This window comes from Arachis ipaensis, chromosome B7 (genome assembly GCF_059453495.1).
Source record: "Arachis ipaensis isolate K30076 ecotype BB chromosome B7, ASM5945349v1, whole genome shotgun sequence".
Taxonomy (NCBI): domain Eukaryota; kingdom Viridiplantae; phylum Streptophyta; class Magnoliopsida; order Fabales; family Fabaceae; genus Arachis; species Arachis ipaensis.
The window spans coordinates 130,266,137-130,282,049 of record NC_142442.1 but is presented as its reverse complement, the minus strand read 5'-3'; the positions used below and the strand labels follow the sequence as shown (position 1 = coordinate 130,282,049).

Below are 15,913 nucleotides of genomic sequence, written 5' to 3'. Positions count from 1 at the left end.
TGATGTCCTTGTTCATAAATGGTGAAAATAAAATCAAAATCCTATAGTCAAAGATGGTTGGTGCAGTTTATAATGATAACTGATTGCTTACCAAACAAAAAAATCAAAGTTAAAATCCTGTGACTCTGGCGAGGTCAGGTTTAAAGGAATTATTCATAATTTATTGCTGGAAAATCCTATCATTTGTTGTTATTTCCGATGTGATGGACCTTGGTTCAAATGTTTGTAATGTGCCTATTGTTGTTGTCTGTTGTAGAAGTTATAGATTTGTCAACTTTCCACCCCTCAGAAATGCTCTGAAAATTCATGCTTTGCTGCAGTTCAATCTTATATCCATTGGTGTATTTGTAATGCAATCAGTTGATGAACGAGAAGAGGAATCCAAAGCGTCCAAGATCACTGTATTCCAAAATGCCTATGACAGACTCTAATGATGTGCAGAGTTTTGATAATAGCATTGTTTTCCCTGTCGAAGACATTGTGCAATATCCCTTGCCTGGCTATGTATCACCATTTTCAATAAGTTTCAGTCCTGATGATAGTTTGGTATCTTATTTATTTAGCCCTGATCACACATTAAATAGAAAGGTTTTCGCATATGATCTGAAGACCAACAAGCAAGAATTGTTATTTAGCCCTCCTGATGGCGGACTTGATGAGAGTAATATTTCTGCCGAAGAAAAGTTGAGGAGGGAAAGGTTGAGGGAGCGCGGGTTAGGAGTGACGCGGTATGAATGGGTGAAGACAAGCTCGAAAAGAAAAGCACTCGTGGTGCCATTGCCCGCTGGGGTTTGTTACTCTGTCATTCAAAAGATTATAGCTTTACTTGTCATTATTGTTTCATAGGAATTGCTTTGAATAGTTATGTTTTTATTCAAAAGAGAAGTGATGATAGGATTTTAAAATATATGCTGCACCTTAGTACTTAAATCCAGTAGGAAGACTATATTAGAAAATGCATGCATAGGTACCTATTACCTCAATAGTTTAAGTATGCATGTATGTATTTTGTTTAGAAAGTGTGTAGTGAAATATACTCTTTTTTTTTTTTATCAAGTTTCTAATGATTTTGTCTTTTACATATGAACAGATTTATGTTCATGATATTTCCAATTCAAAATCAGAGCTGAAGCTTCCAAGTACATCAGCTTCACCCATTATTGATCCGCATCTGTCCCCGGATGGATCGATGCTTGCTTATGTAAGAGACTGGGAGTTGCACGTGCTGAACCTCTTGACTAACGAATCAAAGCAGTTGACCCACGGTGCAGCTGGAAATGGTTTGGTAAGTTTAGTAGTCAGTTGGCCTTAATGTGCTAGGGTTGATGAATTTGCATTCCATGAAAACCGTTTATTAATCTTGTTAGTCTCCTGATTGAATAATGTAACCTTTCTAGCTAAGTTAAGGTCAGTGTTGATTTTTCATGGAACAATATCTAGTAAGATTCTAAGGTTCTTTTCTTATTTATGAAAATAAAGCTGGATTGAATTAAATTTGGAACTTTAAAAGAGTCAAGTTATTCATGATTATCCTATAGGCTTTTGGCTTGTACTTGTTGCATTGAGTTTACTTTGGACTCTGGTAGAAGAAACAACTTTTTTGTTCTTCTTGATAGTCTGTCTGAAAATTCTGAACATGGGTTTTGTGTATTGCAGACTCATGGGCTTGCCGAATATATAGCTCAGGTGAGATTTCTGCAAAAGTATATCTTCTTTTGTACAGCTTTAGTATAAACTGTATACACTGTATTCCTTATACCAAGTTGTTTTCCCTTTCACACATGACTGGGCAGGTTGGGAATAACAAAGTTCTTAAATGATGGGATTATTTACTGTATCGTTGTTATTTACTATAAGATTTTCCTCTGATTTTATCTTGTTAAGAACTAAGAACCAGCACTTCTGATTTTATCATTGTCATTACGATGTTAAGTGCAGGCTCATACTGGTTTTCATTTTAAGAATAACGGTAGTTTTTCTGGTTGCAGGAGGAGATGGATAGGAAAACAGGATATTGGTGGTCACTGGACAGTAAATATATAGCTTTTACTGAAGTTGATTCTTCTGAAATACCACTCTTTAGAATCATGCACCAGGGTAAGAGCTCGGTTGGTCTAGATGCACAGGAAGACCATCCTTATCCTTTTGCCGGAGCTTCAAATGTTAAAGTGCGCCTAGGGGTGGTTTCTGTTTCGGGAAGCTCTACCAGTTGGATGGATCTTCGGTGTGGGGGTTTGGAACAGCAAGACAATGAAGAAGAATATTTGGCCAGAGTAAATTGGATGCATGGAAACATTCTGACTGCTCAGGTTTTGAACAGGAAACACACTAAAATAAAGATCCTAAAGTTTGATGTCAAAACAGGCCAGAGGAAAACTATGTTGGAGGAAGAAAACAACACTTGGATCAATATACATGACTGCTTTACACCTCTTGATAAAAGAGTTACGAAGTTCTCAGGTGGTTTCATCTGGGCCAGTGAAAAAACAGGATTTAGACATCTTTATGTTCATGATGCAAATGGGACTTGTTTAGGTCCCATCACTGAAGGTGAATGGATGGTTGAGCAAGTAGCTGGTGTGAATGAGGCTACAGGATTAATATATTTCACTGCGACCTTAGACAGTCCTCTGGAGTCCAACTTATATTGTACTAAATTTTTTGTCGATGGAAGTCAGCCACTTCAAATCCCTGTCAGGCTTACACACGGCAAGGGGAAACACATTGTTGTCCTTGATCATCATATGCGAAGTTTTGTTGATATCCACGACTCGCTTGATTCTCCTCCTAAGGTGTTACTTTGCTCCTTAGAGGATGGAAGCATAATAAGGTCTTTGTATGAGCAGTCTTTTACGATTCCAACCTCCAAAAAGCTTCAACTTGAACCACCAGAGATTGTTGAAATACAGGCCAATGATGGCACTACATTGTATGGGGCTCTATACAAGCCTGATGCCTCAAGATTTGGACCTCCACCGTACAAAACCATGATCAGTGTTTATGGTGGTCCAAGTGTACAGCTTGTTTGTAACTCTTGGCTTAGTACAGTTGACATGAGAGCGCAATATTTGAGAAACCGAGGCATCTTAGTTTGGAAGGTCAGTTCCTTGAATTTTACATGATTTTACAAGTAATGAAATGTTTGCCTGAAGAGATTAATGCCATTGAGATGGGCGATCCATCACTTCACCCATGCATTTGTTTTCCATTTATATGCTCAATGGTTATTGTAGTGCTCTAATGTCCCAAATTCATATGAAGCTTTCTAACATGGATTCTTTATTTCTATTTTTCTTTTTTTGTGGTGTGCGTCTTTGCCAATATGTTCAGTTCATCCTTCAAAGTCAGTTGTTTTTCTTGTTATTTACAGTTAGACAATAGAGGAACTGCAAGACGTGGGTTGAAGTTTGAAAGCCATTTCAAGAGCAAACTAGGTCAAGTTGATGCTGATGATCAGCTAACTGGAGCAGAGTGGCTTGTCAAACAAGGGCTTGCAAAAGCTGGCCACATTGGATTGTATGGGTGGAGCTATGGCGGTTACCTCTCGGCTATGGCCCTGTCAAGATATCCAGATTTCTTCAAATGTGCCGTGGCCGGTGCGCCTGTTACGTCATGGGATGGATATGACACATTCTACACGGAGAAGTACATGGGATTGCCATCCGAAAATCAATCCGGGTACGAATGTGGCGCAGTGATGAACCACGTACACAAGTTGAAAGGAAGGTTGTTGCTTGTGCATGGCATGATTGATGAAAATGTACATTTTAGGCACACTGCTAGGCTTGTTAATGCTCTTGTGGCAGCTGGAAAACCATACGAGCTAATAATCTTCCCGGACGAACGTCACATGCCACGGCGCCATAGAGACCGAGTTTATATGGAAGAGAGGATATGGGACTTCATTGAAAGGAGTCTGTAAGATAACTTGTTTATGCATGTTGCGTTGTTGTGCTCTATTTATTGGGCAGAGTAGTTTCTGAAGTTCTTATACCCAGAATTGTTTATATTTCTCTCATGGCTGATTTACTTTGCTTCTGGGGAGATTGGCCATTTGGCTCGTTTCATTACACTGAGGAGAAAGAATCAATAAAAGTTTATGAGCCAAGAAGCTTAATCCTATCTGTAGCCAGGAGGATTACCATTATCAGTAGATTGATCTGATATAATTTTTCAAATATGTTTCTCTTGAATTAGAGATTGTTTGGTGGAAGTGTTGCATTGTAAAATTTGAGAGGGGTTAGTTTAACTTATATGGCTGTTTTACTTAAAGATGTGCGTACTGAAAAGGAATTTGTTTTAGCTTTAAAGACTAAGAGGGTGCTTCCATGGTGACCTCTTTGTTCTGCATCTTGACGCGGGTGCTACCATGGTGATTGCTTGAGTGCTCCTTCTAGCTTGTTGCTGCTTCTGTTCCCCACTTAGAATAGCCTTGCTCCTTCCTCTTGCCTCTGTTGTTTCCTTCTTCCATTGAAGACAATGATATGACATGAGGAACTCCCATTCCAGCTCCATATCTTGTGGATGTCCCCACATTTCCAACATGACTTCTACAATCTGCACCCAAAGCTCTGTTGCTCCTTTTGATACAAGCTAATGAATTTTCCTTCAAAAGGGTCTAACCTCAAGTTAGCCATTGTTGAGCGTAACATATATCATAAAAGCTCCCTTTGGAGTACAATCAACTGTTTGGATGAGTCTCTTTTTTTGTCATACAAATACACACACACTAACCTAGCCAATGCTAGGACTCAAATCTGGTGTGGCTTAGTTTGAGGCAAAATGCTTGGCCACTACGTCACATGCCAGCCGAGTCTCTCCTTAAGGGATAAAAATAGTGGAAAAAGATCTTCTAAAGTGACTTTTTTTTTTCTAAAGATAGTAGGTTATATTTTATTAATTATTAAAAAATGAAATACAAAGATGTCCAAAAGTAAAACAGTATAATAAAAGGTGGAGATTTCCTAAAACAATACACTAAAGGTATTCATCCAACGGTGCATGGTCAAAAAACGAAGAAAAATCTTAAAGAAGAAAGAATGATAAATCAAATTGAATGAAACTAAGACTTTGCCTCATAGAGATGATGATCTAAATTGGGAGTTTATTGGATTTCACGGAGTAACTTGACAAATCTTGTTAGAATGGCAGACGGCATTGAAGTAGAATCTTCAAAAATTAACTGATTGCAAGCTTTCCAGCAGTTCTAGCAAATGATGCCAAGCAATTGAGGATTACGGTCAGCATTCGTCAACGGGTTAAGCATCTCTGTTGATACAATTCACCATGTCCAAAAGTCGTTAGGACTCTGAGGGGGAAGACAGTCACGCAGATAACTCTGAGACTATACTTCTTTAATTCTAGAGCAATCGATCAAACAATGAGTGACTGTTTCTGTTGTTTCATGATAGCAGGGGCATATTGGCGATATAGAAGGAATGCGGTGATAAATCTGAGCAAGCACCAAAAGCCGGCCATGGAGAGCTTTCTAGATAAATAGCTTAATTTTGTGAGGTAAGTTCAACTTCTATAGGTCAATCCACGACTTTTTCTACTGCAAATAATTAGGGCAAAACTCCAAAGGCGAATAGTAAAATAAATAGCCAATTCTATAACATGAAGTTGTATCATATTGCTTAGATTTGTTCAAATCTCATTGCAATTTGTCCCTACTCTGCTGAATTTTAACTGACAAAATCCTGTCTGCAACGTCTTGGAGAAATAATTCTTGAATGAGATTCTGATTTCAATTCCTATCTTCAGTAATTAGATCTTTAACTCTTGGAACCAACTCAAAAATAACTTGTCTGTTTGGCATGTCAGAAATTATTAAAGGATATGGAGGAGGCAGTCAAGGATCCTCAAAGGTTCGGATATTCTCTCCAGTACCCACAGCCCAGTTAAGACATTTCTCAACAATCTTTCGGCCTTCCAGTATGCTCCTCCATCCCCAAGAAGGTAAGACTCCAATTTCTGCCGTTATAGCATTACCATTGCTAAAATATTTACCTCTTAGGATTTTAGATAGTAGGGAAGTAAGCTGTGTTACGAGTCGCCAAAACTCTTTACCTAAAAGTGCCAGATTTTGGATTCTGATATCTTTAAATCCGAGGCCTCCTTCTCTTCGTGGGCGAGTCATAGTGTCCCAGCTAATCCAAGCCATTCGCCTTTCAGAACTTTTTTGTCCCCACCAGAACTGAGAAAGTAGAGAGTAAATTTCTGAAATTAAACCATCAGGAAACTTGAAGGAAGACAATGTATAAATAGGAATAGCTTCTCCCATTGTCTTAAGCAATACCTGTCTACCACCTGACGATAGAAGATTGCGCTTCCACCCTTGGATTCTTTTCCGAACCTTCTCTTTGATAATACTAAAAGAAGCCTATTTCGATTTAGAGACTGTAGAAGGCAAACCAAGGTATCTATCCTGAGCCTCAATATGATTAATATTCATAGAGTTAGCCAGTAGTGTACGAGTAGTGGAGGGAGTGTTGTGGCTAAAGAATACAGCAGATTTATTAAGATTTACCCTCTGGCCACTAATGCTTTCATAAGAATTCAATAAATATAAGATGTTTGAACATGCTTTAGGATTAGCCTTACAAAATAAGATGGAATCGTCAGCAAAGAGGAGGTGGTTGACCTTGGGACATCGCCTATGTATCTGAAGACCCTGAATTAGTCTGTTTTGTTCTGCCTTGTGCAGCAAGAAGGAGAGACCTTCTGCACAGAAAAGAAAAAGATTTGGAGATAGAGGATCTCCTTGTCGAATACCTCTATTTGGTTTGAAGAAACCATAGGGTTGTCATTCCACAATGAAAGAATAAGAAACAGTTGTCACTAATTCTCGAATCCACATGGATCCACCAGGAGTTAAAACCAAACTTCTCCAATATAAACCAAAGAAAGTGTCATTCCACTCTATCATATGTCTTACTCATATCTATTTTAGCGTCATTTCATTTTCGAGTCTCCTTTTTTTGTTCTTCAAGTAATGCATACACTCATGAGCAATTAGGATATTATCAGAGATTAATCTGCCTTTAATAAAAGCACTCTGAGTAGGGTTTAGGGTTTAGGGTTTAGGGTTTAGGGTTTAGGGCTAATTAGTCTATTCATCATACCCTGAAGTCTATGTATAAGTACTTTAGAGATAATCTTGTAAAAGACTGAAGATAGGCTTATTGGTCTTACCTGAGTCATATATTTAGCATCAGAAATCTTGGAAATAAGACAGATCTGAGTGTGGTTAAAACCTTTCAAAATTCTACCCCCTGAAAAGAAGCTCTTAACTGCTCGAAACACATCACCACTAAGTATGTTCCAGAAGCTTTGAAAAAATTTTGCTGTCATACCATCATCTCCTAGAGCACTTTGAGGATGATGTTGCACGTTTCACTTCTTGCATAGTCACTGGTCTTTGAAGCCTACGGTTCATGTGAGTTGTAACCTTAGGTTCAAATTCAGTAAATAAAGGTTCAGGGTTCTCATGACAAGTGGAGGAGAATATGTCCTTGAAATTAGATTTAGCCACAGAAGCAATACCAGCATTTGAAGTAGCCACTTTACCATCATTGCCAGTTAGTTGCCAAATTTTATTCATTCGAGTTCAATTTCTAAATTTTTGATGGAAGAAAGTTGTATTTTGATCACTCGATTTGAGCTATTTGACTCTAGAGTTATCTTTCCAATAAGATTCCTCATTTTGTAATGTTTTTTCAAGTTTGTTCTCTATTTCTGAAATGATGTCGCCTCCATGAATTCCTGCTAAACGAAGTTCCTCTAATTCAGACTGTAGTAAATCAATCTCCACCTTCGAATTAGATCTGTGCTCTTGCTGCCATCTGACAATTTGATGCTGACAACGCTTTATTTTTCGTGCCAAACCTCTCTAACAATCTGCCTTATTTCATCATTAGAACACCATCTTTCTTGAAATTTGAATCGCCATTTAGATCTCTCAGTTCTCGAATTAGAGTCTAAGAGAAGAGGGGAGTGATCCGACCCTGATTCTGGCAGTCTAAGAAACGATGCATTGGGAGAGTTGCTGCCAATCAACTCCTACCAGGAATCGGTCTAGTCTTTCCTGTATCAACTCATCACCACTCCGCCTTCGACTAAGTGAATAGTCTTCCAACTATACCAATATCAATAAGGGAATTATCATCAATAAAACTGTTAAAAATTTTAATAGAAGAAAGAGATTTAACACCCCCACTTGATTTCTCCAATTGATTAGAAATGACATTAAAATTACCAATTAACACAACCTTACCATCGAACTGTTGGGTGACTGAAGTTAATTTAGCAAACTGAGCCATTCTATGTTGATCATTTGAACTGAGATAAACACCTAAAACACTATAGAGATCATTAGAGTCCTACTATTTTAATCTAAAAGTGATTAATGGTGTAAATTAATTCAATTTTTTTTAAAGTGACTAAATAATTTTAAAAGAATGGGATCCAAGATAGCAATTTGGTTTAACTGTTTCTCGTTTGGTCCTTTATGGGTTATTGGGTTTGGCTTGATCCGGGCAGCTTTCTTCCAACTATGATATGGGCTCAACAATATGGATTTAGTGATTGGGTTTCTTAAATTAAGGTGAGAGAAATGGTTAACATTAACGATGATAACACAATTTGAGTTGAATTTTGAAAAATCAGAAAATATCCAAACCCACTTTATAAGAGAATTGAGTAGAAATGTATATATATATAAATTATGTTATATGTACTTAAAAAATTAATCACTAAATCGGTTACTTGAATATAATTTATGTTAAAATATATATTAAAAATAAAATAAATAACACATTTATACATACTTTTTTTTAATGGACACATAGCTTTTATAATATTTCAAAACACTTATATTTTTGTCAAGTATATTCAAATTTATAAACAATATCTAGTATTTTAGAATACCATTTTATGATCTTGAATGTTTTATTTTGTATAATAAATTTTATTAGTGAAAAAAAATGAGTGGGGAAAAAGTATAGTAGAGTCGGATAGTATCAAAACCCGTCCCACTCAAAATTCTTCACATCAACCAGGGATCAAGTTACATAAAACTAATTACATTACCCCTGTTATATACATAAATGCTCAAAATTAAAGCTAGCCTTGCACTTGAATTTGCAATTCAAGTGAACAATTATTTGACCCAAGATAGAGTGCGCACTAGAGAAAACCTCACATAGTAGCATGAACTCTTGCAAAACTAAGTTCTTCTCTGAAGCTTTCTTGTGAAACCAGACACAATAGCACCGCAGGAGAGATCATCTCATCTCATATTATCTCTTAGGTATGTTCGGTTCGAGGTTAAAAATGGGGTTGAAATTTTTCATGGAACTTTTCCATGTGTAATTTTACTCATGCAACTAAACCATCAAACTTTACACCCCACTTTTAAGCACAAGTCTTGAAAGTAATAATATTTCAAAGGCACACCCTTTGATAAAAGCCAAAGCATCATACACATACATCTGCATCATCAACCTCTGAATTTACAACAAAACTGGGAAATGCTAAGGTTATATCCCTGCAAGATAGGGGGAGCAAACATTCATAAGATGAAACTCGGTCATCAAAATTCAAAACCATATGTTACTTGCATGCATTTATTATTATATTATATTATATTTCTACATAACTTTCAATTCGGACAAAGTGGTATATTAATTTAAGGATTAATGTCTAGACAATTCAATGAATGGTTCAACAATGAATGGTTTAGACACATTGACTCTTTAATGTACCACTTGCCCAAATTTGACAGTTCTTTTAAAAGGAATGGAATAACATTTAAGGTTCATGGAGAGGAGCTTATACTGACTTTAGATATGGTAGAGTCATGTTCTTTATCAAGGATGGATGCTTAGACACAAATGCTTTCCACTCATCCTGATCAATCCTTCCATCACCTTTTGTATCAGCATCACTAAAAGTCTGTGGAGGAAATTATATACAATTTTAGAAACATCAATTTCAAAGAGAACTTGAAAAGTAGTAATTAAGGTAAGGAATCTTAATAACCTTATCCACGATGGATTCCACGATATCAACTGAAAGCACAAGATCAGACTCGTGTAGAAGTGCCAACACCATCTCCTTCAACTGCATGAAACCATTATTACTTTAAGCAATGCAATAATAAAGTGAACCAAAAAGCATGATAGGGAATTTCTTTTTGATAATATATGCATACAGAATATTGAAACTAACGATAATAATAGAAGATTCATATATTTCAAAGAGCAACAAACTTAGCCGCTAATATTTAATGCTGATTTGTTAAAGGAATAGAAAAAGTACTATACCTCTTCACGTTCAATATACCCTGTCTGCCTTAGATCATATAACCTAAAAGCAACTGCAAAATCATTATATGCAACTTAATACAATGATGAATAATTGAATATAAACCATTTATGCAGTCCAATATATTATTTTGTCGGGGTTCTATCTTACATTTGATCTTGTCTTCCATAGATGCATCTGGGTGAAATACACCCAATGATCGAACAAATTCTCCAAACTCAATGACCCCATTTTTCTTGATATCAAATAGATCAAAAATCTACAAAGGAGAAACAAAAGTGACCATGCATTAGCAGGAGATTAAAACATGAAACAAAGCTAAGATTAAACACTTTCAAACCATAGATACACAATTAGATCAAAGTTACAAACCCTGTCCGCAAACAGATTTCTCTTGTTTTTATTCCTGAAGAGTGCAAGTTGGAATTCTTCCTGAAATTAAAATGTATGATCAAAATGTGGTAACCTTAATATCCAAGTACCAAAATTAGGGATACATGAAAATTGACATATCTAGAGGGGAAAAGAAGTGCAAAACTCACCCTGTGAATAAGACCATCTGCAATAATTGAATTGCTCAACTTCTTGTAAAGCTCATATAAGGCCTCAACTTCACTCACATTAACTGCAAAGAACAGAAAATAATAGACAAAATAACTTTTATAACTGTTTGTTAACCATGATGATGTAAATCTATGGTTTAGCTAAACAAATCAAATGCTCCTCTCAAGTACAGCTTCAAGAGTTTACCAGCTGATGATGGATACTCACAAGGTGTCTGAGAAGCAAGAACAATGGGTTCCTCGTAACCCGGTACTTTATTTATGACTTTCTTTGAATACTTGCACCCCATTAGAATAGAAGAAAGATTCACTCCCCAAACTTTCTTGACAGCAATCTTATTTGTTCATCCCAATGAAGCTACTAGAACTAACTTGGTGCTTGAGTATCTGAACAGAAAGTGTTTAAGGAGTAAATAAATAAACAATTCAGCCATAGTACACAGATATAGTATCTGACATAAAGAAACTACAATCTGTGAATAAAAAAAAATTATATCAGTCATATTACTTGCATCATTTGAGGAACGATAAGAACTCATGAACCTTATTCTAAATTTCTAATTGAAAGAGTGCATTAAAGTACAACTACGGTTAGAGTATTATATCGATCAATCACTGTAATTAGTACAAACATAAGTCAAACTATGATGTACAGTTGGTGAAATACACAGTTATTATTATTATTATTATTATTATTATTATTATTATTATTTAGAGCTAGAATCAATTTGATAGGGCTAGACGGCTCATAACTTTTTTAGTTTGGGAAGTTTTCAAAAAAGTCAAAGCAGATGAAGCAAAAAGTGTACTCAAGGAAAAATCTACAAAGGCAGAGGCAAATTTGATTAGCCAAACATGATTTCATGCTACTCTGTGGACGGTTACATCTTTTTCCTCACTTAAAAACACACTCAAGCCTTCTATGTAGTACATATAGCACTATAAATTAAACATAAAACGGAAAAAAAACTAATGCTACTTGCAAGAAACTAATCTGTTTTTTTAAAAAATAAGGGCTATTTTATTTTTAATTTAGATTTGTTAAAAGATTCATGATTTTGGAGGAAAAATATGTTTAAATAAATTTATTTAACAAGTTTATTTGGACGCATCGCCTTTGTTCAATTTTGATGGCTCAGATTGATTGCAAAACTATAATATTGAATGAAAGGGACATGAAAAATTATACAAAATCCAAGTCCTATTCAAAAACAAATGGCCATTACATTAATATTACACAGATACTGAAAGGAAAAACATTTCTTTCTTTTTTTTTGGATTTAGTTATCATACTTCATTCAGTTTTGACATCCACTCTGATTAAATATTCATGATAAAATAACATTACTCTAACATTTAAGAGATAATTGAGACCTATACAGACAAAAAATCAAAATAAGCTAGGTACTTATTAATTCATTGCTGGCCACACTATTAGAACATGTTCAATAGTATAGCCACGTTACCTTATTCATGAACCAACCAGTTATTGAACAAGTCGAAATAATAAAAAAGGACGCCTCATATATTAAAGAAATAAACGACAGAAAAATAGTTCACGAGGAATCTATGAAAGAATAACCAATATCCTAATTTTTGCAGACGAAAAGGAAAAAAGAATTAAAAATTGTACTCTATTTTGAAATATAGATACAACCTATAAGAATAGAAAACACACTAACTGAGGAAGCTTAGGCCAGGGGAGTAGATCTTGCTTCCATTGTAAAGAGGCACCAGAATTTTTTATTTTGCTTGAAAGAATAAGAGAAAGGAGATTGAAGCTGTGAAACACGTCTCCAAGAGGCGGTAGGCGTGATGATAATAATGGCAAAGTCAGAGGCATTAATTTAGTTCGTTGAATTTGAAATGCATATCGGCACCGCTTTACTGAAAAATATCAATGAGATCACAGTACACGAGGCCATCAATTAAATAATTAACCTTTTCGTCATTCATGACTCACGAGTAGTACCAAATTAAAGTTCACTTCGAATTTGAATTCTCAACCTCTTATTAGTAATGCTCAATTTCTACTAATATTTTAATTTAATGTAAATTATTCACAAGATTCAGATGAGAAATCAATACAACCCTACATATGGCAGTGTAGAAGAATAAGAAGAAGGAGAAGAAATGACTTTGTTCGTTCGTTCGTTCGTAGGCGTAGCTTTGAAATGCAGATTTGCACGTATGAAGCGAAACGATTTTTTCGTTGCTGACATAACGAATACAATTTGATTGGAATATTCGAGAAGAAGAAGAAGAAGAGTGCGAATATATAACGAAAGAGGGACAGACCTGACGGGAGACGGACGTCGGACGTGAGCTTCTTGAATGGAGATGACGTGGAAGGGAAGGAGGTGTTTTGGAGTGTTATTGTTATAGTTTCATTTTTGCGGTGGCTTCATGAATGAATATTTATAATCTCAAATCACAAGCAACCATCCATTTAGGCGCGGTCCGCCTCACCTTTTTCTCTTAAACAGTTAAATCAACACATTTGCTCGTTTACTCTATTTCAATTTTTCTCATTTTTTTAGTGTTTTTAATTTTTTAACAATTCCACTTACGTATTTAAAATTATAATAAAAATATCTTAATAAATTTAATATCAATTTCAGATCAAAAGAGATGTCATCAGTCATCACTCCTTAGGATAGTTTTTGTCATATTTAATACATCATTAGTACATCTGTTTAAATTTACAAATTTAAATGGACCAAATTAATCTGCTTGACAGCCCATGATCTGGTCCAAATCTTTTTGAAACTTTCTTCAATTTTATATACAAGAAAAAATAGGTGATAATATTTTTATTTAATGCTAAATTATTTTTAATCAATTTTTTATACTAAAATATTCATTCTTGAGCATTTTTCAATATACAATAAATTTCAGCTGGCCCCACTTCAAATCTTTCGTCATTCCTCCTCGGCCCACCAATTATTATACTGTTTTGTTATGTATTTGTATTAGGATTAAACCTGTTCGATGCACAAATTTATATTTTAATTAGATATAATAAATTAAAAATAATATTTTATAATCATAAATTTTTTAAATTTAGTATAATACTATTATCATCATTATATAATAAATATATTGAATATATTATTTTAAAAAAATATATAAATAGAACAGTTTAAAATTTATATTATTTTTAAATTATAAGAAATAAGACTTATAAAAATAAGAACATATATAACTGTAATAATAATATGTCAATTTTATACTAAATTTTATATCAAAAGGCTAATAAAAATTTTTTAACAACTTAATATTTTATTAATCTCATTAAAAAAGCAATTGGCATATAATATTGTACTCCTTATTATACATTTCATTTTAAATCTGAAAGTAGAGTTATAGATAAATTAGTTATATTTACAGTAAATAGTTGTACAAAAGTATAAATCATAACATATTAAAATAAAAATACTATTTTTCTTACTTAAATATTATTAAAAAAAATTTTAAACAAGACATTTGTTGTTGATGACTTTAGATTGCCGTTTTGTCCAAAATTAGAATCTTGAGTCCACTACAATTCCTAACTCTTGACAAAGCAACGTAAAGTTGTCTATAGGTGAACACTGATTTTGACAAGTAAAACCTTACATGTGATAATGATCGACCTTGACTCTTGTTGATGGTCATTGCAAAGCACACTGTTAATGAAAATTGTCTCCTTTAAAACTTAAATGGAAATCCTAAATTTGAAGAGATCAAGTTCATTCTTGAAATGTACAATTTGTCGCCAATATTTTTACCAATCACTACCATCACTCCAATTACGTTGTTGCCAAGTTTATTAATTATTAACCTTGTCTCATTGCATAAACCTAAAGTCTGGTCTATGTTTTGCAGTAGCATTACAGCAACTCTTGACTTTAAAATTAACTTGTGATTGGATAGTTCTGAACATTTGATGTCATTTAGAAATTTTGGTGTGAACCACTCTTATTCCACATCTTTATTCTCATCAACTTGACATGTTGTGTTAGAACTTAGATATTCCTTTTCCATCCTTGGGAAGATTGTTAAGATGAAATCGTTTACCTTTTCGACACTCTTAGAGCGTGGGTGCAAGAATTGTCCTACTCTAAAAATACCTGTAATTTAACATGTTTTGCAACAAATTTGAATATGCAAAGTCTATCATATGAAAGAGAGTTATCAGTAGTTACAATTAGCAGATTATCTGAAATTTTAACTTCTGACTCATCATCAACAGCAAAATTAATATTTTCATTTTTCAGTATCATGTATCAAATTAGCAAATCTCTTTATTTTACCATCATGTTGATCTGAAGAAGACATTAGAAGTCTCATGTTCGTATGCAGCTTCAAAATCTTATAGAACGACCACAGATAGAATGAACTAAGCAATGGAAGTGTTGTACTATGTATCTCTAACTCATACTTTTATAGTTGATACATAGCTAGAATTCACAATTAAAACAAATGAATTTAAATTATAAACTCTAATAACTAATTAATTTAACACGAAATTTTTTTCAAAAATAAATAAAGGTGGAGAGAAATATGAGGTAATTACAATCAATTACATAAACTTATTTAGAGTTTAGTAGTTATTAGGTGAACTTAGTATTTTTTAAACTTTTAATTTATTAGCTTAGGAATATAAGGTAACTACAATAATCAATAATTATGTAAACTTATTTAGAGTTTATTAGTTATTATGTGAACTTATTTTTTTTCAAAAAATTATAATTTTTTAGTTTTTTCTTTAAATAAAAGAGTAATATTATTATAATAAAAATAAAATATAATTATAATTTAAAAATTTAAAAAATAACCATCCATATAAATAATTTATAAATAAAATTTTTAAATTAGTTTAACAACATTAAAAATTAAATATCTAATAATTTAAGAAAGTATATTTAAAAATTAAAAAAATAACAACCTAAGTAGATAACTTAAAATTTAAATAATAACAACTTAAACAAAACAACCTAAACAAATGACTTAAAATTAAAAGTAACAATCTAAATAAATAA

At 33.8% G+C, this 15,913-nt stretch overlaps 2 protein-coding genes across 7 annotated transcripts; one reads left to right on the top strand and one right to left on the bottom strand.

Moving 5' to 3' along the window:
* The first annotated feature begins 350 nt into the window (after nt 1-350).
* Nucleotides 351-4,272, top strand: LOC148554128 (prolyl oligopeptidase family protein). The gene is given in 6 exon segments (XM_088492826.1): nt 351-391; nt 393-789; nt 1,091-1,285; nt 1,657-1,686; nt 1,989-3,098; nt 3,371-4,272. Coding segments are annotated over 6 exon segments (2,325 nt in total). The 3' UTR covers nt 3,923-4,272.
* Nucleotides 4,273-8,917: 4,645 nt separating this feature from the next.
* On the bottom strand, nt 8,918-13,409 carry LOC107605901 (calcineurin B-like protein 7). Of its 6 annotated transcripts, XM_088492828.1 has the most exons (10): nt 13,188-13,278; nt 12,547-12,776; nt 11,098-11,276; nt 10,869-10,951; nt 10,699-10,758; nt 10,477-10,585; nt 10,326-10,378; nt 10,042-10,122; nt 9,842-9,954; nt 8,918-9,547 (listed from the first exon to the last, which is right to left on the bottom strand). In XM_088492828.1, the coding sequence occupies exons 3-10, from the start codon at nt 11,177-11,179 to the stop codon at nt 9,478-9,480; spliced, it is 651 nt and encodes a 216-aa protein (XP_088348954.1). In that variant the 5' UTR covers nt 11,180-11,276; nt 12,547-12,776; nt 13,188-13,278; the 3' UTR covers nt 8,918-9,477. The 6 variants fall into 6 exon arrangements, with proteins under 6 accessions (XP_088348954.1, XP_016163328.1, XP_016163325.1 ...); XM_016307842.3 differs by lacking the exon at nt 12,547-12,776 and having other exon boundaries at nt 13,188-13,409; XM_016307839.3 differs by lacking the exon at nt 12,547-12,776 and having other exon boundaries at nt 11,077-11,276; nt 13,188-13,321.
* Nucleotides 13,410-15,913: the final 2,504 nt, after the last annotated feature.

Bases quoted from the DNA above. Each gene is read 5' to 3' on its own strand.
- LOC107605901 (XM_016307839.3), bottom strand. From the start codon at position 11,179: ATGGGGTGCAAGTATTCAAAGAAAGTCATAAATAAAGTACCGGGTTAC. The intron at 10,586-10,698 runs GTTTGTAACTTT...TCTCCTTTGTAG, and splicing joins GAAATCTGTTTGCGGACAGG to ATTTTTGATCTATTTGATAT. The intron at 10,123-10,325 runs GTATAGTACTTT...GGTTTCATGCAG, and splicing joins GGTATATTGAACGTGAAGAG to TTGAAGGAGATGGTGTTGGC.